This window comes from Leptodactylus fuscus, chromosome 5, assembly GCF_031893055.1.
Source record: "Leptodactylus fuscus isolate aLepFus1 chromosome 5, aLepFus1.hap2, whole genome shotgun sequence".
Taxonomy (NCBI): domain Eukaryota; kingdom Metazoa; phylum Chordata; class Amphibia; order Anura; family Leptodactylidae; genus Leptodactylus; species Leptodactylus fuscus.
Window position 1 is genome coordinate 205,936,729 of NC_134269.1, and position 22,613 is coordinate 205,959,341.

Here is a 22,613-nt window from a genome sequence, read left to right on the forward strand (position 1 = left end):
TGCAGAAGAGCTGTGAACACAAAACGGGAGCAGAATTTAATCCGCTGTATTGATACACATACAGTTGTCCAGTTGGATATATTCTAGAAATCTCCACTGCAATGTTCGACTAGCAGATCCTGCTATACACAGCCATGATGGGAATACTATGTGTGAATACTGCCATTGATAAATTGCGCGCTTACATTTCTCTCTCCTCGTGTAGCTGAGACGCCTCCTCCTGCAGGAGCTTCAGTTGTCTCTGAGCTGTGGATAACTCTTGGGTGGTTCTTTCAAGCTCTCGTCTCATCTCTTTATTTGTTAGCTTCAGCTTCTCGTTCTCGGCTTTGGTCTCGTACTTATCGTTATTCAGCTCCGTGCACTGACTCTCTAACTACAAAATATCCGGAGAACAAAGCGGAAAGATAGAACTAAGGGAATGGCAATATGAAGAAAGAGAACAGTTATATGTATACAGTGATTACTCCATAATATCCCGTAATCTAGATAGATAGATAGATAGATAGATAGATAGATAGATAGATAGATAGGAGATAGATAGATAGATAGATAGATAGATAGATAGATAGGAGATAGATAGATAGATAGATAGATAGATAGATAGATAGGAGATAGATAGATAGGAGATAGATAGATAGGAGATAGATAGATAGATAGATAGATAGATAGATAGATAGATAGATAGATAGATAGATAGATAGGAGATAGATAGATAGATAGATAGATAGATAGATAGATAGGAGATAGATAGATAGATAGATAGATAGATAGATAGATAGATAGACAGACAGACAGACAGACAGACAGATAGATAGATAGATAGATAGATAGATAGATAGATAGATAGATAGGAGATAGATAGATAGATAGATAGATAGATAGATAGAAGATAGACAGATAGATAGATAGATAGATAGATAGATAGATAGATAGATAGATACTATAGATAACCACATGGCACTCACATTTTCTTACAGTGACCTGAGTTTATTACACACATAACACTGCTACATCTCTCCATACTCAATAGACAGTTAAGGCTCATGTGTAAATCTTGTGGCTATTAGAAGTCGCCTTGTATTGTCTTGGTGGCCCATTTCCTGGCTGACATCTGCTCTCTTTACCGCTCTCAGCAGCAGATCCCGTATCCTCTACATCAATGTGACAACTACACAGACACTTCTTAAACACATCACAAAAATTCCATTTACTGAACCCAGAAATCTCGCCGCTGAACCCTCCCTCCCATCCTGCGGCCGCACACTGCCCACAGATGACTGGATATCTGGGCCATAAAGATTAATTTGCCTTTAGTCAAAAAGCAGCCCGTCTGCCCATGGGCCTGTCACTGTTATGACAGCTACAATATTACCTTGACTGGTTTGCTTAAAATAAAGTATTATCTGTCCATGTACCGGGGATTGAATGTGCGGCAGAGCCATCTAGATCCCATGGAGATGAATGCAGAAAAATACCTGCCCATATGCTGCGTGGCCCGAGCTGCCAAAGATGATGGATCAGGCTAATAACCATATTATACCCTTGTAGGGAGGCTAGACATGTAAGGGAGATAAGGCGGAGAATTCGTGTGTACTAATAAAAGTATAGATATTGTGTGTTTGTGTATGTACAGTCCTATGAAAAAGTTTGGGCACCCCTATTAATCTTAATCATTTTTAGTTCTAAATATTTTGGTGTTTGCAGCAGCCATTTCAGTTTGATATATCTAATAACTGATGGACACAGTAATATTTCAGGAGTGAAATGAGGTTTATTGTACTAACAGAAAATGTGCAACATGCATTAAACCAAAATTTGACCGGTGCAAAAGTATGGGCACCCTTATCATTTTATTGATTTGAATACTCCTAACTACTTTTTACTGACTTACTGAAGCACAAAATTGTTTTTGTAACCTCAGTGAGCTTTGAACTTCATAGCCAGATCTATCCAATCATGAGAAAAGGTATTTAAGGTGGCCAATTGCAAGTTGTTCTCCTATTTGAATCTCCTCTGAAGAGTGGCATCATCATTAATGTCACTTTTCTGTTGAGGTGCCCATACTTTTGCACCGGTCAAATTTTGGTTTAATGCATATTGCACATTTTCTGTTAGTACAATAAACCTCATTTCAATCCTGAAATATTACTGTGTCCATCAGTTATTAGATATATCAAACTGAAATGGCTGTTATAAACACCAAAATATTTAGAACTAAAAATGATTAAGATTAATAGGGGTGCCCAATCTTTTTCATAGGACTGTATAATACATTTTTACATAGGGATATTTAGCATTGAGCAGTTAGCATTTCTGTTATATTCCAAGCAGTCTAGTGTGCTTTACTGGATAATATTGAATACTCCTGGTGGTCTAGTGTTCTTTATTGGATAATACCTAATACTCCTGGTGGTCTAGTGTGCTTTACTGTATAATAGGTAATACTCCTGGTGGTCTAGTGTGCTTTACTGTATAATAGGTAATACTCCTGGTGGTCTAGTGTGCTTTACTGTATAATAGGTAATACTCCTGGTGGTCTAGTGTGCTTTACTGTATAATAGGTAATACTCCTGGTGGTCTAGTGTGCTCTTAGTAATCATGTGTGGTTATCTGGATAATACCTAATTCTACTGGTGATCTAGAACATATTACTTGATAAAGCCTAATATAGCATGTTTTACTGGATAATAATGGTCTAACATGGTTAATGGGTTAATACTAGAGATGAGCAAGTAGTATTCGATCGAGTAGGTATTCCATCGAATACTACGGTATTCGAAATATTTATACTCGATCGAATACTATCGCTATTCGCAGTAAATATTTGATTCAGAATCAGCTTTGATTGGCCGAATACTATACAGTATAGCATTCGGCAAATCAACACTGGTTCTGCAGCAGGCTCATCCTTGCTATTCGGCAGAGAGCTGGCAGCTTGGTGTTACAAGGGAGCTTACTTTTTCTCATAGGAATGCATTGACCAGCGTTGATTGGCAGTCTCCATTGTGGTCCGATTTTAGACTCCGCCTCCTCACAGACGAGCGTCCGGCAGAACAGGGTTGATTGGCTGAATGCTGTACACTGGCCAATCAACACTGGTCAATGTATTCCTATGAGAAAATGTAAGCTCCCTCGTAACAGCAAGCTGCCAGCTCTCCTGACTAGCAAGGACAAGCCTGCTGCAGAACCAGCGTTGATTTTCTGCAAGCTCTTCTTTGCTAGTTGGGAGAGCTGGCAGCTTGCTGTTACGAGCGAGCTTACTTTTTATCATCGCAACTGCAAGCGCTGTGCACTTAAAGCGCACGGTCCCCATAGACTATAATGGGGTCCGTGCGCTTTAACTGCACAGCGCTCCTCCTAAACACTCTCCTCCTGCTACTCGTGGACTTGGTGACTCTCCTTTAGTCGAATAGTGGTTTCCCCTGAAACGAGCATTTTTTTCCCATAGACAATAATGGGATTCGATATTCGGTCGAGTAGTCGAATATTGAGGCTCTCCTCTAAACGAATCTCGAATCTCGAATATTTCACTGTTCGCTCATCTCTAGTCAATACCTAATGTTCCTAATGGTAAGTGGTTTGCTCTTGGATTTCTAGCAGGGTTTATCTAACATTCCTGGTGGTCTAGTATGGTTTATCGGTTAATGCTTAGTACTCCTGGTGGTCTAGGGTTGTTTACTGGATAATACCTAATACTCCTGGTGGTCTAGTTAAATAAGTTGTTAATTAGTTAATACCAAATATTCCCGCTAGCGTAGAGTAACTCTACCATACAAGAGGGCTCTAGGGTAGTCCCAGGTTAAAATTTAATATCACTGGAGGTCTTGGGTGACTTAGTGGTTAATTATCTTATATTCATAGTGGTTTATGATGCTCGAAGATTTAATATTGGTAGTCTGAAGCTAGAGGGGGGGTCTATAATTTTATATTATTCAGACTAAATATAGAGGTAGCGGCTTTAGGCCAAAATCACCATGTAGCCCTAGCCTTAAAGTTAATACCTAGCGTCCCTGGTGGTCTGGGGTAGTGAAAGGACTAATAATAATATCCATTACCCATATCCATCAAGGATTTTTATTGGTCAATATCTAATATCCCTGGAGGTCTAGGTTGGTTTAGTCATTAGCGCCTAATATTATTGAATAAAATAGTTTATTATTGAGGTAGAGCAAGGGTTAACTGAGCTGGACAGGAAACGGTACCTATAAATTGATCCAGAATCCTTATGCTCTCTCGAGCCTGTACTGCCTGCAGCGGCCACTAGAGGGAGCACTCTACATAGGGGGTTTATATATTAGATATTTATAGAGGTATATACTTATATTAACATATTGCATGCATGTATAATAAATCTGTATGCCAAGTGCTCCCTCTAGTGGTGGCAGATACAATTTTAGGATTTAAGTGGGCATTTTGGGTACTAAGAAAGCCCCCCTAAGTTTGCCCCTGTTTATAATCTCAGTCTTTGCCTCTGAATACATGTATCACGCCACACTACATCAGCGGATCACTTGTACGGAGATTATGTAACTTGTCGGAAAGGATTTTCTACGTTGTAAAACTTGAAAGGCCGATTCATCTTGGCTAAAAGCGCTACTTATAACGTACAAAGCAAGAGGAGCCGAACAGCGGGATTTACATAAACATGAAAACAGGAAGAGAATGCGAGAGACTCATTATATTCCCGTTAGATTCTCCGCTACATCAAACAAAAGCTTTCTGCACAAATACAAAAAAAAAAAAAACGCGTCGGCTCAGAAGACGACAAACTAAAGGTAACATGTATAATATGCCGCAGCCATGATCTGATCCCGGAGGAGGAAACAGGTGCAAAAAACAGCTTGTCAATTATTGTCATCGGTGAGGTCTTAGGTGCCTCTGGGGGGTCATTTAAAGGGTTAACTGTTACACATTTGTTAAAGGGATTTTCTGATTTCAATCATCACGATACTATAATAATCACAATGACGATAAAGTTGTCATAAAAAGTCTTCCCACGATCAGCTGTGAAGTGTCAGAATCCTGGCAATAAGTGTTGAATTTGCCAGCAGCGCCACCGCAGGAGAAATTAAGCATTACATTGTGTCTATTAAAATCAATGGGTTGCCTGTGTGATGTTGGACGGGACGGGTCCTCCAGAGATTTAGTCCTCCAGACTTAATTCTGACTTCATTGGCGTGTTTTATAAAGAACACCCCTGATTGTAGGCTGTTTTGGGGCACATGGACATCACTGGGGAACAGGGAGCTACAAACCTGGTCCTATATAGTGATCCTATATATAATGTAAGACTCAGGAAGCCATAAGAAGCCATACATAGGTCAGATTTTCAGTAAGTACTCTACGTCTCTATACACACCCTCCTTTGCTTATTCACAAGTTGCTCCAGTTCCTGTTCTTTGCTCTTCAGCTTCTCCTCCAGTATGTGGCTTCGTGTTTGAAATTTCTCCGTGTCCTAAATATAACATAAAATATCATTAAAATCTAACACATATAACAAACAAAAGGCTGTAAATATTAATAAAGAGCATGTTACGGCTCCATACACACAGCTATATTATTGATATTGAGACTGACATGTGCTTGATTTCCCTGCAGCACCCCCAGAGGAGAACTGAAGAATTACACCACTTCCATTTAAATCAATGGCCTGCCTAAGCAAGGCACGGACATGTGAGGTCATTCAGAACAAAATCTACCTTTGTTGACCTCCTTTGCTTTGGTCTTATGACTCATAATACCTTCCATGCAAGGAACTTTAAGCAAGAAGATGCATATAAAAAATCCTTTCCCTTTTTTAATTTCCTACTTCCTTTATATTAGAGTCTCATATTACAGTTAAAACGGAGAAAATATAACAAAATCTCAGTGTATTGCAGGAGCATAGCCACGTCCAATCTCCTTATTGCCTTGTATTTGACTGTAAGATAACTGGCTGCAGCAGGAGCCTCCCCCCACCATATTGAAAAGGTAACTGGCTGCAGCAGGAGCCTCCCCCCACCATATAGAAAAGGGAAAATAGATTGTTAAGCCCTCCCCTTTGCTAGGCCACACCCTTCAGCCATTTTACAAAATGTAACACATGAAAACAAGATAAAAAAAATACATAAATACATATAGTAATATATAATATATATAAAAAAAATTCTCAAAAAAGCAACACCTCACAGATTTATTTACGGTAGATCATCCAATTGCTTTTGCCCCCGGATTTCAGAAAATTTAATAAAAAAAAAAAAAACCCTCATAAGAACAATTCTCTGTCTAATGACTAAATCCGATGTGAAATGCATTATAGATTTTTAGGTTTTGTTTTTTTTTTCTCATTGTTCAGCCATTGCTGAGACTCCCATTAAAAGCCATTAAGAAAATCATTGCTGTTAGCAACGCTCGCTAGAGATACCGTACGGGCGCAGGGCGCTTTCTTCACCATTTACAAGAGATATATTTTTACACAATGACTCAATTAAGTTGTGTTTCCTGAAAGTAAAAAAAAAAAAAATCAAGTGTTCCATTAACTCTATCTCCCACGCGTTTCTCCGTATAGGGGATTTTTTTTATTATTAAATTAATGGCAGGTTATAATTTTTACCCTCTAATATTGATGTTTGTGAAAAAAAAATTTAAAAAAATTCTATAAAATAGGAATTTATCTCTTAAAGCGGATGTTAGTATTATTATTGTATGGTTAGTAGTATAGCTGGGTGTCTGATATAGGGCGGTAATATTTAGTCATAGAGTGGTGTTTATATTCACTTGTGATTAGGGTTGAGCCGATCTTGAGATTTCAGGATCGATTTTAAAATCTGATTTTCGAACATTTTCCAGCCGATCGCGATTGCGAAATTTGCTCGATCGCTGATCGGAATCCAATCTTTTCCAATGCCGATCGCTCAAACCTATGAATGATATATACATGAATGGTTGAGCCGATCTAGTGGTATTATTTACTTATGATATGGTGTAATATGGACTGATAATATTTGGTCATGATCTGGTGGTATTATTTACTTATGATATGGTGTAATATGGACTGGTAATATTTGGTCATGGTCTGGTGGTATAATTTACTTATGATATGGTGTAATATGGACTGGTAATATTTGGTCATGGTCTGGTGGTATTATTTAGATATGATATGGTAGAATTCTTAGGTTGTAATATGGACTGATAATATTTGGTCATGGTCTGGTGGTATTATTTACTTATGATATGGTGTAATATGGACTGGTAATATTTGGTCATGTTTTGGTGGTATTATTTACTTATAATATGGTGTAATACGGACTGGTAACATTTGGTCATGGTCTGGTGGTATCATTTAGATATGATATGGTAGAATTCATAGGTTGTAATATGGACTGACAATATTTGGTCATGGTATGGTGGTATTATTTATGTCCAGGTAGGGTGGTACCATTAGCTTATATTAGGGTCACAGTATAGAGCAACATTTGATGTTGCTCTATACTGATCTAGTGGTAATGATCATGATCTAGTGGTAATAGATAGTCATAAGATGGTAATATTGAGACATGATTTAGGCACAATGGAAAAGCAAAAGCGCGAGGAGACAGGTGAGTATGAATGTTTTTTTATTTTTCCACCTCCCCTGGCCCTCCACCTATTATACTCTGGGGTCTGAAGAGAACTAACAGTATAATAATGTCACCTCCAGTTCTCTCTGAACTGGTTTGACCCAAAATGAATCACCCAAACCCAAAACAATTCTTGAGAAGTTCGCCTATCTCTACCAATTATTGTCCCGGTTCAAAAATTTCCAAGTCAGTGACCGTGGTGGTGGAGAACTGACGGACATTACTGTAGAACAGCAAAGACATCATGACTTACCTGTAATAGAAATTGTTCCTTCTCTGTTTTTATCTGCTGCTCCATCTCTTCATACAAGTTCTGAATTTCAATGTCATAGGTGGCAATTTTCCTGAAAAATCAAAAGCGAAAAAAGATTGACATTGTACTCCATACTGATCCGGGACAGATGTCATATTTTAGGTGACTCTTCGAAAGGGAGAGATTGTAAAGAAGAGCGGTACCCATAAAAGTATACAAAGAACTTAAGCTGGTGGAGATGGCCAAAGACCCTCTCTAATGGACCTACAATATATGGCACAGGCCAAAAGAATCAGAATGACCCGTGTATGTTTTCCAAATTTTTCTATCCAAAATTGCTTTGAAAAAATGGAAGTCTAAACTGGTGGGACTCTAGAATACGAGGATGAATTGAAGCCTTCATAGTTGGGTCTAGGTCTTCTGAAAGGGGATGCTCTTTTGGGAAAGTTTCATGAGATACATGGTATGTGAACTTTTTGGTTCTCAGAGATGGTAAAGTTCAGGGAGTAACTATATAACTTCCAAAATGCTGCCGCTAATGTCAGAGACAAGTATTGCCTCAAAGTTCTGACCACAAATGGATGATGTACCTATTTATGAAACAAATTAAATCTATCATGTAAGAACATTGGTATTTGTTGGCTCTTGACATTGTTCTCCAGCTCCTGATGTGGTCCATGTGGTCCGTCATTGACTAAAAAATCCAAGTAGAGTTGGGAAGACACCTTGTGATTGTCAGGGTCAAAGCAATTAAAGTGCCACTGTTGGACACTGATACATATCCCAAGGAAAAAAATCCTTTGGCCCATTGGACAAATAACGTTGGCTTCTATAGCACCCATGTATACCCATGTATACATGTGAGCCCTTTACTGCACTTCTAAGGTCATGGCTGGAATCGGAAAGAGGCTTCTTGGGCCCACCTCCAACAACCCTTAGTAAATAAACCATGTATTCATTTCCTGAACTCGTATTCATTCATTCATTCATTCATTCATTCATTCATTCATTCATTCAGTTTACTAACTTTTTGAGTGCACACTCCATTTCGTTCTTCTCCTCATTGGCTTCTTGGAGTTGTGAAAAGACTCTAGTGAGGAATTCCTCAAAACTGGGAAGCAGATGAGGTTCATCCTTCCGTAAATCCATCCACAAGCGTTTTATGGTATTCTCACTGCAATGAAGAAGTAATCCTTGGTTTTTAGTAGGTGACCAAATTGGAGATATGCACTCAATTGCCATGAAAACTATAACAAAGTTATCAGGAGATCTGTGAAAAGATAACCTGACCACAATAAAGACATCATGGCTGGTTATCAGGAGGACACTACATGTATGAGAAGATAACCCGACCACAATAAGGACATCATGGCTGGTTATCAGGAGGACACTACATGTATGAGAAGATAACCTGAGCACAATAAGGACGTCATGTCTGGTTATCAGGAGGACACTACATGTATGAGAAGATAACATGACCACAATAAGGACATCATGTCTGGTTATCAGGAGGACACTACATGTATGAGAAGATAACCCTACCACAATAAGAGCATAATGGATGGTTATCAGGAGGACACTACATGTATGAGAAGATAACCTGACCACAATAAGGACATCATGGCTGATTATCATAAGGGACACTACATGTTTGAGAAGATAACCTGACCACAATAAGGACATCATGGCTGGTTATCAGGAGGACACTACATGTATGAGAAGATAACACAACCACAATAAGGACATCATGGCTGGTTATCAGGAGGACACTACATGTATGAGAAGATAACCTGACCACAATAAGGACATCATGGCTGGTTATCAGGAGGGACACTACATGTATGAGAAGATAACCCGACCACAATAAGGACATCATGGATGGTTATCAGGAGGGACACTACATGTATGAGAAGATAACCCGACCACAATAGGGACATCATGGCTGGTTATCAGGAGGACACTACATGTATGAGAAGATAATCCGACCACAATAAGGACATCATGGCTGGTTATCAGGAGGGGACACTACATGTATGAGAAGATAACCCGACCACAATAAGGACATCATGGGTGGGTTACCAACAATACCAGATTGTAGAAAGTTCCTGTATTAATGGTCATATCCATTGGTAACCGATCAACACAACAAATGTGACCTATAAAATAGTTAAAAATAATTTTAACGGTTAAGGCCCCACTTTCTATTTAATAGAAGGGAAATGTCTAAGAGCTTCCTATATATTTTCCATTCCTTTTCAAACCACTCCTGACTTCGGCTCAAAAAACTGCAGCAAAAATCTGCAAAAAACTGCTTTGTTTCCACAACATGGGGATCTCAAAAATCCTCATTTATAGTGGTAACAAAGAGCGTCTCTCACCTTGGAGGACCTGTCCTGTCCTTCAATCCACAGACAATCCATTGATTTGAATGGACACTTTGTAATACTTAGTTTCGCCTATGGGGGCGCTGTAGTGAAATTAAATATATACCGCTGAGTTCTTATAAGTTTGAGAGTGGGAATAATTATATTTTTAACCAAAAAATGTACTGAACTTCTAGCGTGCTATATATTACAGTCACGAGGGAGCAGGCAGTCTTCCAGCAGCGCTTACAATATAGGTTCCATTTCCATTTTATACTCGCCTGTATCATCTCCTGCCGCCGAAATGAGTTTGTTCCTATAATTTTACATCTCACACTGTCTACACAACAGGCCGGCAGAACACAGCCTACTCCTGCAAAATTACTTGTATTATTTAGAACAAGAAAACGCTTCCTGACTCCGGCGCTTAGTAAAGCAAATTATGCAATTTCTATGGAAATCATTTAGCGCGGCCATTGTGAGAGCGATAATGTGCTCTGTCAAATGGGCAAAAAATACCTGGTTTATTTCCTACTTGTGTAATCGCTGCCTCGCAACGGATCCCGCATGGCGAGCGTTCATAGTCTCATATTTAATAACCATCAGGTTATAATTGCTACTTTCAGTGGCCGAACACAAAGACGTCTGTTGACCTGATCCCGGGTCATTTCGTGTCGCTCCGCCGTCCCAAAAACGTTTTTGTTCTATGGTCCAATTTACTTAAACTGAACTAAAAAATTTCCTATGCTTTTGTGTTTACTGCTCATCTGTCTCCATGATAACAGACTACGTACAAATCTGATGGAGTCAGATTTTGGAATCTTGGAACTTCTTTCCATCTGTCCTCTACTTCTTACATATGGTAGGATAGCAAGACCTAAGGGACAGTTGTATGCAGCGCCGCACCTCTCATGAGGCGACCTGAAGCGACCGCTACAGGCGGCGCTATGCCAGGGCCCCGGGGGGGCGGCATTTTTGCTGACCTAAGCCAGTCCAGGACAAGCTGGCTTAGAAGCTCCCCTCCTCCCGGGGAGGCAGGACAAGCTGTCCTGGACTGGCTTAGCGTCACCGTCTCGGCAGCCTGGCACGGGAAGTGAGCGGAGGATTGGGGAGGCCCTGTGGACGCAGCACTGCTCCAGCGGCCTCCCCTCACGCTTAGCAGAGAGCAGGTCCTCTCCCTGCCTGCTCTCTGCCTGCTAACACCGCCCCACCCCTTCCACTCCGCCCCATCCCCTCCGCTCCGCCCCCTCCTCCCGGGGGGGAAGGGCGGCTTTCTGTCGTCCGCTTCAGGCGGCAAAAAAACTAGGTTCACCCCTGTAAGTGGTAAATGACATCAAATGAGCCCTCCAAAGTAGGTAACTTGAGGCATCAGCACAGTCTTAAAGGGCTTGTCCAGGACTATGATAATGAGCTCCACCTCTTTTTCTTAGGAAGTGACGTCATCATGTCTTTTGGTCACATGTCCAAATTAGGAAGTGATGTCACGTCTGTTGGTCACGTGTCCATGCTACAGTTCATCCCCATTCATTTGAACGGGACTGAGCTGCAGCATGGCCATGTGACCAGTAGACGTAATGTCAGTTCTTGAGAAGAGGGAGTGGATCCCTCATAGGAGAATAGTCCTGGAAAACTCCTTTAATGTGTGCTTCCTCCTGATTGGAGATGAGCGAGTACTATTCGAAATGGCAGTTTCAAATAGCACGCTCCCATAGGAATGAATGGGAGCAGCCGGCGCGCAGGGGGGTTAGGTGGCAGGACACCGGCCCTGGCTGCGTGCCGGCTGCTATTCGAAATGGCATGTACTCGCTCATCTCTACTCCTGATGTCTTCATACACATGCATGCTCAGTTCAGCCGAGCATGTATGTGTTTTATAAGGAGACCAGAGAGTAAGCGACTTCTGGACTCCCATGTCGGTGACCTATCTTCTGAAGAACAAAAGATTATGATGTAAGATCATCCAGAAAAAGCTGGGAAGCCGCTATACAAATAACATAGTCATACCGGGACCCTGAGAGGGTCCTAAAGATCCCCCTGCCACCTAAAATATGCCACTATTCCAAATGGCTCAAGGTAGGTGGGGGCCCCATTAGAGATTCTGCATCTGGGCTCAGGAGCTTCAAGTGATGCCTTCAAGTCAGTCCATCTCATTGACATTGGCAGATTTGGCCAACTTTTTCCTAATGTGTATAGGAGCTTATAGGCTTCTACTTTCTATATTGCGTCTATAGGGAAGCCATTGTCTGGACATGATTGCTCTTGAACTCCTCCATCTTCCAATGTTCCATTGGTCTATAAGAAGAGAAGGAAAGGGCCAAACCACTGTAATATAGTCATGATGTCCTCTACTTACTCTTCCAAAAATCTGTTGGCCCCCAGACCATCTATCAAGTTGTAGAACTGGGTGTTCACGTCTTCTTCTTGGACATCTTGGCTGCTTTCTTCCCATTTTGTCTGATACATGTTTTCGAATTCAAGCTGCGCGTCAAGATCTCCGTGAGACATGTCCTTCACCTGTGTATCCTCTCCATGTAAAAAGTGACCTGAAATTTTTCAAAAAACGTATTTTACTTTGACAAATATAGTGGTGTACCTACCATGGGGATGTTCTCTGGTTCCAATAAACATAATAGTGGCTACAGTATCTGCACCTGCCACTAGGGGCACTCACTGTATACAGTATATTTAAGAAGGCTAGTGGGTGGCACAGGAACCACACAGTGTTTTCCCCTTAGGAATAGCTGTCTCCGTTAACAAGATATTGCTACTTTTGTCAGTATGCAGATTAACTCTTTAGAGCAACAGGGTTGTTGCCGCCAACCTGTTTGGAAAAATGGCAGTGTAGCCGAGCTGAGTGCACGGCCAGCACTGCTACATCTCGGCATAGGAGTGCATTGACCAGCGTTGATTGGCCGAATGCCATACAGGGCATTTGGCCAATCAACGCTGGTTCTGCTGGAGGAGGTGGAGTCTAAGATCAGTCCACAGCAGTCTCCATTCTGGTCCGATCTTAGACTCCGCCTCCTCACAGACGAGCCTCCGGCAGAACCACCGTTGATTGGCCGAATGCTGTACTGTGTATGGCATTCAGCCAATCAACTTTGGTCAATGCATTCCTATGGGAAAAAGTCAGCTCCCGCATATCACAAGCTGACAGGGATCCCGACGTAATACAGTGACTTCGCCATGTTAGATGCCCCCAGACATGCTTCCCCTGCTGTCCCAGTTGCATTACAGGGTGTTGGCATCATTTCCTGTGGTGTCATAGTGGACTTGGTGACCCTCCAGAGTCGAATAGTGGTTTCCCCCATAACAAGTATTTTTTCCCCATAGACTATAATGGGGTTCGATATTCGATCGAACAGTCGAGTATTGAGCGGCTACTCGAATCGAATTTGGAACTTCGAACATTTCACTGTTCGCTCATCTCTAGTCTATATGTTTTTCCTGCGGTGCCTCTTTAAAGGTAATATTTTGATGTATCTGCAAAAACTCGTAGAGACCACTCACTAAATCCTGTAGTGAATTCTTCCAGGGTCAGATATCCATTCCCATCTGAATCCAAAGTATCGAATACTTTTTCCAGTTCATCAAGGCTAAGCGGAAGTTCTCCATGAAGCCTCTAGAAGAAATAAGCGAAGAGCAGTGTAAAGAAATCTGGAAATGTATCACTTTTTTCTAATCTGTTTTTATTTTCTGATTGTTTGTAGATTTTTATTTAAAGGGATCCTCTCATTGGATTTAAAGGGATCCTCTCATTGGATACACTTTTTTTCTGACTAACACGTAGGAATAGCCATAGTATAGTAGATCTCTACATCAGCACCACTGTCTACCCCCATGGTACCCTGCTCTAATAGGTATCACACTTACACAATAATTGCATCACACCTGTACTACAATACAAAGAGAGACATGAGCGACTGTGGTCAAACACAATCTTATCACACGGAGCCCATTCTAGTCATGTCTATCTGAAAAGCCACAGTGTGATGCGACAATATAAATTATATAATATCTTCAACTCCACTGTATTAGATATATGCAGATATATCTTTATTATATTTGTGTATATCACACCCGTAAAAATCAGAAAATAAACTGAAATGGTCGTTCAATATCCAAGGATCTATTCCCCAGAATATAGGGTTTACCTGACACCTGTACTGATGTATACAACATACTGTGGTGTTACATCCACTATAGGATAGAGATAGATAGATAGATAGATAGATAGATAGATAGATAGATAGATAGATAGAAAGATAGATGATAGATAGATAGATAGATAGATAGATAGATAGATAGGAGATAGATAGATGGATAGATAGATAGATAGATAGATAGATAGATAGATGATAGATAGATAGGAGATATATAGATAGATAGATAGAGATAGATAGGAGATAGATAGATAGGAGATAGATAGATAGATAGATAGATAGATAGATAGATAGATGGAAGATAGATAGATAGATAGATAGATAGATAGATAGATAGAAGGTCTGCTGTATTTTCCTATCTGTAATATCAAGTTAGTCAATTACTTACTGGTGTAGGAACAAATCATCTACATCAACTACTGCACCCAATATACAGAAGGAGCAGCCATAACCAAGTGTATGCAGAGGTAATCTCTCCTTCAGACAGATAGAGAAATAGCTAGATAAATATAGGTAGTGAGAGACAAACAGAGAGAAATATAGATAATCAATGTATTTGTCTATATATAGATAGATTGCTAGGTATAGATGTAGTGAATGTTAACTTCACATTGCATAATTTCATGAATTACAAAGCAAAGTTAATGTAAATAAACAGATAGATATGCAATAGATGGATGGATGGATAAATAGATAGATAGATAGGAGATAGATAGATAGATAGATAGATAGATAGATAGATACGAGATAGATAGATGGATGGATGGATGGATGGATGGATGGATGGATAGATAGATAGATAGATAGATAGATAGATAGATAGATAGATAGATAGAGATAGTAGTAGATAGATGTACAGACAGAAAGATGGAGCTATAGAGCCCACCAATTATATTTCTTGGTCAGATAGATATTAACTATCATGCATAAAGAAATAGATAGATAGATAGATAGATAGATAGATAGATAGATAGATAGATAGATAGATAATAGATAGATAGATAGATAGATAGATAGATAGAAAGATAGATAGATAGATGATAGATAGATAGATAATGATTGATTGATTGATAGATAGATAGATAGATAGATAGATAGATAGATAGATAGATAGATAGATAGGAGATAGATAGATAGATAGATAGATAGGAGATAGATAGATAGATAGATAGATAGATAGATAGATAGATAGATAGATAGGAGATAGATAATCAGAGGAGAAAAAGAGATATGATATGTTGGCAAACTTTCTTTTACTAACTTCTTGCTTCCATTTTAAATGAAATAAAAAAGAAATCATCTTTGCTTCATTGGATGGGTGTAGCGCCCCCTTCCTCCTGACACCGTCTGACTCTTACCTGCATATCCCGGCGTGTAATAAATCCTTTATCTTCAATATCACAGATCTGGAAAAACTCATGTGCCTTCCCCAACATGATCTGCGCCCCTCGCCCTTCTGTCCATTTCAGTTCCTCCTTCGAGGCCTCGGGTCCAGTTGATCTTTGCTGGACTTGTAGTGTTGAAGAATTTTCTATAGCCGCCATTGTGCCGTCTACTTCTTCTTGTGGAAGCTTCAAACTCTGGTCAAGAACCTGAATGTTAAAGGTAGAAAAAAAAGAAATCCCTGAAAGTGCATTAGAGCCCGGCAGCGAAGCTTCTCGTCATCTCTTAGCAACCGTCTCTTTAATTAGCCGCGAAAGACAGAAAAAAAGCCTCTTCATAAAAAAATGAAAAAAACGCGTCGGTCTGTTCCTTTAATAAACTGGACTGGAACACACAACACAACGAATGGGGAGGTAATTACTTTGCTCTACAGTGGGGACCTGGGTGGACCGTTGAGACAAAGGGTGACGCTCTTCAGGCCTCTTAGCATTCAATTCATTGTCTACCGCCATATACAATCATACACCGCAACACCCTCATCCTCGTAACGCAACCGCAAAGGAAAATCAGTAACCGCGCGCCCTCCTACCATTTACCGTTAATAACCGTAGCGTCTTCCTCGGTGACACACAGGTCACTACAAATTCTATGGCCTAAGTGTGACTACTAAGACCTCGACCCTCCTTATAGATGGGCCTGGGCTCTACCCATTATGATATAATACAAGGGCTATGGAGGAGAATTTTTAATCCCCCATGTCAGATTTGTGGCGTTAAAAAAAAAAGGCGCAAATTTCCATTTTTTTGTCTGAAAGGGATCCTATCATTAAAACTTAATTTTTTCTCACTATCACGTAGGAATAGCCTTAAGAAAGACTATTCGTCTCCTATCTTTAGATGTCTTCTCCGCGCCGCCGTTCGGTATATAATCCAGTTTTCGTCGGTATGTAAATGAGTTCTCTCGCAGCATTGAGGGTGGTCCTCAGCACTCAAACAGCACTAAGGGTGTCCCCAATGCTGCGAAAGAACTCCCCAGCGCCGCCTCCATCTTCTTCAGGAACGGGTCTTCATCACGTCTTCTTCCAGCGGTGGCTTCAAACTTCTAGTCCTCGAGCAGCTGACTGCGCATGCCTGCCGGCCACAAGAAAATACAATACTGTGTAAGTGGCCATTTTCTTGTGGCCGGCGGGCATGCACAGTCGGCTTTGCCCTACAAGTTTGAAGCCAACCCCCGGAAGAAGATGCGAAGAAGACCCGTTCCAGAAGAAGATGGAGGCGGCGCTGGAGAGTTCTCTCGCAGCATTGGGGACGCCCCAGCGCTGTTTGAGCACTGGGGACCGCCCCCAGTGCTGCGAGAGAACTCATTTACATACCGACGACAACCGGATTATATACCGAACGGCGGCGCGGAGAAGACATCTAAAGGTAGGAGAAGAATAGCCTTTCTTAAGGCTATTCCTACGTAGTAGGCAGAAAAAATTAAATTTTAATGATAGGATCCCTTTAAATGGAAATGGAAAAAGGGAAGCTCTTGGGCCCCAGTACAAAATCTGTACCTACTTTGTGTCTTGGAAAATTGGGGAATATTTTATGTTGCTGGGGAACCATGGGGTCCCCGTAGGGTCCAGGGCCTGGTAGCGACGTCTATTGCTGCCCCCCTATAGCCTTCAGCCATTGCCTCCGCTCAAGAAGATTGGAGTAAATGATGCCTAAAATCTACGCCAGATTTATAAGTAGTCATGTGATTCCTCATAAATCCCCCATTGGCCGTTGCATGAGATTTACGAAGAGGCTTCGGCCTACCACCCCAGCACCAGAATAGATATGGAGGTTAGGTATCGGCGTAGGTTTCCATTGTAACTCCCTTGACCCTCAATAATCGCCATCCGAATATGCTGGCGAGGCAACTTTAGGCACAAGAAAGGGCATAGTCCATTGGCTTGTCACCTATCCACAGTGTCTGATCGCTGGGGGTGCCACCATTTACGAGAACTGGGTTCCCAATTGAGCGAATGGGACTGATCAAGACTGATGAAGCTAACAAAACCTTTCCACTTGGTTGTGTGAATGAGGCCTTAGATTAGGTCCTGGCCATCTCTAAGCAAGCGGGGCACTGTAGAAAATGAAAGCTGGGCTGTGATTGGTTGCTGTGGACAACAAAGAGGATCATTGATTTGTCCTTATATAGGTTCTTAAAGGGATTTTCTGGACCCAAATCCAATAGTATAGCTCATCATTATGTCATCTGTCCCCGGTCCCCCCCACAGATCTTACAGTTGCAGTTTCGGGAATCGCAGCATGTCAATTATACCTACGGAAATTCTGGTGGTTTCCCTGTAGCCGTGTTGGCGAAGCTATGGCACAAGTGCCAGAGGGGGCATTCAGAGCCCTCTTTTTTGGCATGCACTCCATTGTCCGGATGGTTCACTAATGGGAATGCAGTACAGGAGCATATAATACTGTATGGGGGCCCAAAATGGAGCATATAATACTGTATGGGGGCCAAAGTGCTGCATATAATACTGTATGGGTGCCCAAAATGGAGCATATAATACTGTGTGGGGGGCCTACTGCGGAGCCCCATTCACACGACTGTATTTTGCGGGTCCATAACTGTCCACAATTGTGGATCCGCAAGATATTAATGTTAAGTTGCCGTGTTGGCACTTAGGGATAATTCAGTGGGTTATGGGTTGCAGTTTGGGCACTTGGTCTCTAAAAGGTTCGCCATCACTGCCCTATAGTTATAATGGAAGCAGAAAGTATACAGAGGAACCCTCTGCAGACTTACTGCAAAAAAATGGTGCAGGAAAAAACAGGGCAGGACGGTGGCTCAGTGGTTAGCATTGCAGCGCTGGAGTCCTGGGTTCGAATCCTGCCAAGGACAACATCTGCAAGGAGTTTGTATGTTCTCCCCGTGTTTGCGTGGGTTTCCTCCGGGTACTCTGGTTTCCTCCCACACGCCAAAGACATACTGATAAGGACTGCGAGCCCTATATGGGACAGTCATGTGTTGCCATAGCTGTTTTTTTGCTGCGGGCCGCAGGGTGGGTTTCATCCTCTTTGCTGGTACTAATAAGCTAATATTTTTCTGCAAACAAATGTTCTGCAGAGTATCTGCTATGTGTGAACATATCCATAGTGTTAGGCCCTGGTCGTCCATGTTGAATGACCTTATTCCTTTAGGTGACTTCAGTCTATTCCCACATCAGTCAATCAATTGGATCACTAATGTCTCTCTAGAATGATTTCGTTCTAGACATAATAGACGCCATTATCCAGGATCAGCTCAGGTCGGGTGTCTCAGGGCTTAGGCTTGAAGTGTAACTCTACTTGCTTTTATCTATTTCTGTTCGTCTCACAGTACAATGAGGTGAATGAGGGTTATACTGCATGAGGTCACCTATAGACAGTAGAAAACATGGGTAACCTGCACACGTAGACATGTTGGCCGGGGCGACAGACTTTGAGGTTGGGAAAACAAAGTGGGAAGATAGTCTTAAGAACACAAGGTCCTCGGCACGGCATTTACTCAACAATGGGGGAGTATTAGTGGACCTAAAGTGGCCCTTTACTCCTTTCGGAGGGTGTTTTGTAGCTCTACTGGCTCCCTCCTGGCCCGGACAGGTGTCTTGGCCCACAAGGCTTCAGCCATGACCTGCCAAGGCCACCCTTTTAGCCATGTCAATCAACGATGAGGCCTTCACTCCAACGCCATGACAGTCTGACGTGACACAACGAACCTCCAAACCTACCATCATGATGAAAACAAGCACCAATTCTGGCTTTGTTTTTTATACACTTTGCGCCGTTCACCATACACCCTATAGAACATGTTACCTTTCATTCTATGGATCAGTACGACTACGACAATACCTTATTGATATGTTTTGGTAATTTTTTATTTTCCAATTGACGACGCTATATGAGGGTTTATTTTTTGCGGGACAATCTTTAGTTTTCAGGTGTATAATATACTGGGGTGCGTCATTGAATGTACGGATCAAGTGGTATCCAGTAGAGATGAGCGAGTAGTTAAATACTCGATATTCGATATTCGTTTCGAGTAGCCGCTCAATATTTGACTACTCGAATCGAATATCGAACCCTATTATAGTCTATGGCGGAAAAATGCTCGTTTCAGGGGTAGGCAACATTCGATCAAACTGAACTTACCAAGTCCACGAGTGAGGGTCGGCCTGGATTCTCTGAGAAGTCTTCTCCGCGCAGTGTCCCCGCGTTGTCATCCGGCAATGAATTCACTCTGCCAGGTATCGGGCCTGGGCAGAGACAACTGCACATGCCCGCACTACGAGAAAATGGCCGCTTACAGTCAAAGCGGCCATTTTCTTGTAGCGCGGGCATGCGCAGTCGGCAGGTAGGAGAAGAACTAGCGTTGATTGGCTGACTGTAGAGCATTCGGCCAATCAATGCTGGTTCTGCATCAAATTTTTCCATTCGAATAGCGAGTAGTAATCGATCGAGTACGAGTATTTCGAATACCGTAGTATTAGATCGAATACCTACTCGCTCATCTCTAGTAACCAGGCCATATCATCTCCATCTGATGAAGGTTGTAATTGACCAAAAACCTCAAACATATTTTGCCGGATACCCTTTCGCATTTCGATATTCACGTTAGAGCACCCATTGGAGTGCGAGTTCTTTTTCCATTTATGTTCTGGGGTGATTATTTTTTATTCCATATTTTTGGAAGTGAAGTCACCAAAAAAACCATTCTCAAGCGGGATATATTATGGGCGCGGGAACAAGGTGTTAATACAATGGCTCAGCTTCAAATATTTAAGTCATCACCACGCCAAAAATGCAAAGCATGTTGCATATGTCCCCCATATAAGTATGCGTGAATGCGTCCTTAGACCCTGGACTGATATGGAAAATAGGTCTGATCAATAGTCATAAATAATCCTGTTCGGGGAAGGACTATAAAAATACTACGGCAAAAGGGATCGAGAACTGCCGAGAACTGAACCACAATTGTTGGCCGGACTGTTGCTCTCCTGGGCAGACCCTATAGCTATTGCTTGTAAAGTTGAAGGTGTCGACAGCTTGCCATCAAGCACACTGAGGTTGGTGTAAAGTCCCTACGGGGCAACCATTTTCCAGATGCCCAATCGGGACACATTGGAGGTGAAGGATAATATTTTACCGGGAGTCGTCCACATAGGATTTCCACTCCTTTACCTTGAGCAGAGAAAGGTGGGTACCATTTTGGTGGACATGGCCAACCATGGGGTCATGTCTCGATCTAAATATACTTTCTGATACCATGTGGTTTCTAGAACAGGAGGATACAGAAGATCATCTACGCCAGGTCTCAAGTCTATAGTAAAAGGAGAAAATCATTGAAGTGTGTGGAAGAGAGATTGACATGACTGACCGGGATAACCTTGGACCTAATGGGGAGACTGAGCAATAAGAGGTATATATAGTGACACTGAGTGACGGGGACACTTAGGAAAGCTATTTGTGCGTCCATCGAGATACCTATAGGACACTATATCTTATTTTCTTTAATAAAAATAAATTCTATTTCCAGTTTCCATCTTAGGGGGCGTTCACACTACCGTTGGTGTCCGATTGCAGTGTCCGTTGCTACTGTCCGTTCAAGATTTTAGCAACGGACACTAGCTGTGTCCGTTATAATTTCCATTCATTTCAATGGGATTTCATCTGTTGTCAGTTTGTGTCCGTTTGTGTCCTTAAGGGTCCGTTAACAACCATGTCCGTCAGAGAAATCACACATGCAGGATTTTTTTGTCCGTTTGAAAAAACGGACAGAAAGTGTCCGTTTTTTATTTAACATTGAGGTCTATGGGCAACGGACATATAACGGACAGTAACTGATGGCCATCCGTTACAGTCCGTTATTTTCTGTCCGTTTATTTTCTGCACATGCTCAGAAAGCATAAACAGCAAGAAGAAAAAAACGGACAGTATAAAAAACGGACACTAACTGATGCTAACTGATACTAATGTGTCCGTTTTTTTTAACTGATCCATTAAATGGATCAGTTAAAAAAACGGACACATTAACATCAGTTAGCATCAGTTAGTGTCCGTTAATGTCCGTTATGATAGGTGTCCGTTTTTTTTCTTTTAAACGGACACCAACGGTAGTGTGAACGCCCCCTTAATATACTAGGGTAAGAAGCCATATACTTAAGAAGCCATATACTGTCTGTGGGGGGGGGGTCCATTAGAAAGATGGTGGCTCAAGTGAATAGGACAAGGAATTGGATCCATCCTCCATATTACTTAAAGGGGCTCTATCCGAACACTCGGACGACAGCGATGGAAGGTTTTATATGAAATCTTATCTCCCGCCCTTCAGTTCTTCCCCTATTTGTATGCACCATAAAACCATTCCCTTTTAGTATCCGTGTCAATAACACTTGACATACAAAGATGTCAGGACGTATTTAATACATCGGCTGTGATAAAGAACATTTGGTACGGAAGGAAAATCTCCTTCAATTAAAGAATACGCTAACCTCTTCTGATCTCTGGAGAAAACGCATTAGTACGTAATAATATAGGATTTTATTATAATGTGTGGACGCGGCATCATTGATTTTACATTGTGTGTAGTTTATGGATAAGCAAAGAGGTTCAGAGCCGTGCCCTAATATACCTGAGATCAAAGCCGGAGCATAGAATAAAAAGCAGGTATCACTCAGGGAATATTGACTTAAAGGGCATGTCCACCTGTGAACGCTGTCTTACTGTTTATATATCAAGCTAATCTACATACAACCTTGATTAACTTTGTAAATACATTGAAGTACAGCACATCTTGTACAGATCCTGAGTCACATCCTGTATTATACTCCA

At 41.5% G+C, this 22,613-nt stretch overlaps 1 protein-coding gene across 1 annotated transcript in view; it reads right to left on the reverse strand.

Annotated features, from left to right (window-relative positions):
* CRACR2A (calcium release activated channel regulator 2A) overlaps positions 1 to 22,613 on the reverse strand; it is a 54,129-nt gene that overhangs the window by 16,114 nt on the left and 15,402 nt on the right. Inside the window, exons 2-8 of the mRNA XM_075275080.1 lie at positions 15,735 to 15,968; positions 13,724 to 13,835; positions 12,567 to 12,756; positions 8,879 to 9,025; positions 7,852 to 7,942; positions 5,360 to 5,455; positions 186 to 373 (exon numbers count right to left, since the gene is read on the reverse strand). Coding sequence (XP_075131181.1) covers positions 186 to 373; positions 5,360 to 5,455; positions 7,852 to 7,942; positions 8,879 to 9,025; positions 12,567 to 12,756; positions 13,724 to 13,835; positions 15,735 to 15,920 — 1,010 coding nt within the window. The 5' untranslated portion in view covers positions 15,921 to 15,968. The remainder of the gene's footprint in view (positions 1 to 185; positions 374 to 5,359; positions 5,456 to 7,851; positions 7,943 to 8,878; positions 9,026 to 12,566; positions 12,757 to 13,723; positions 13,836 to 15,734; positions 15,969 to 22,613) is intronic.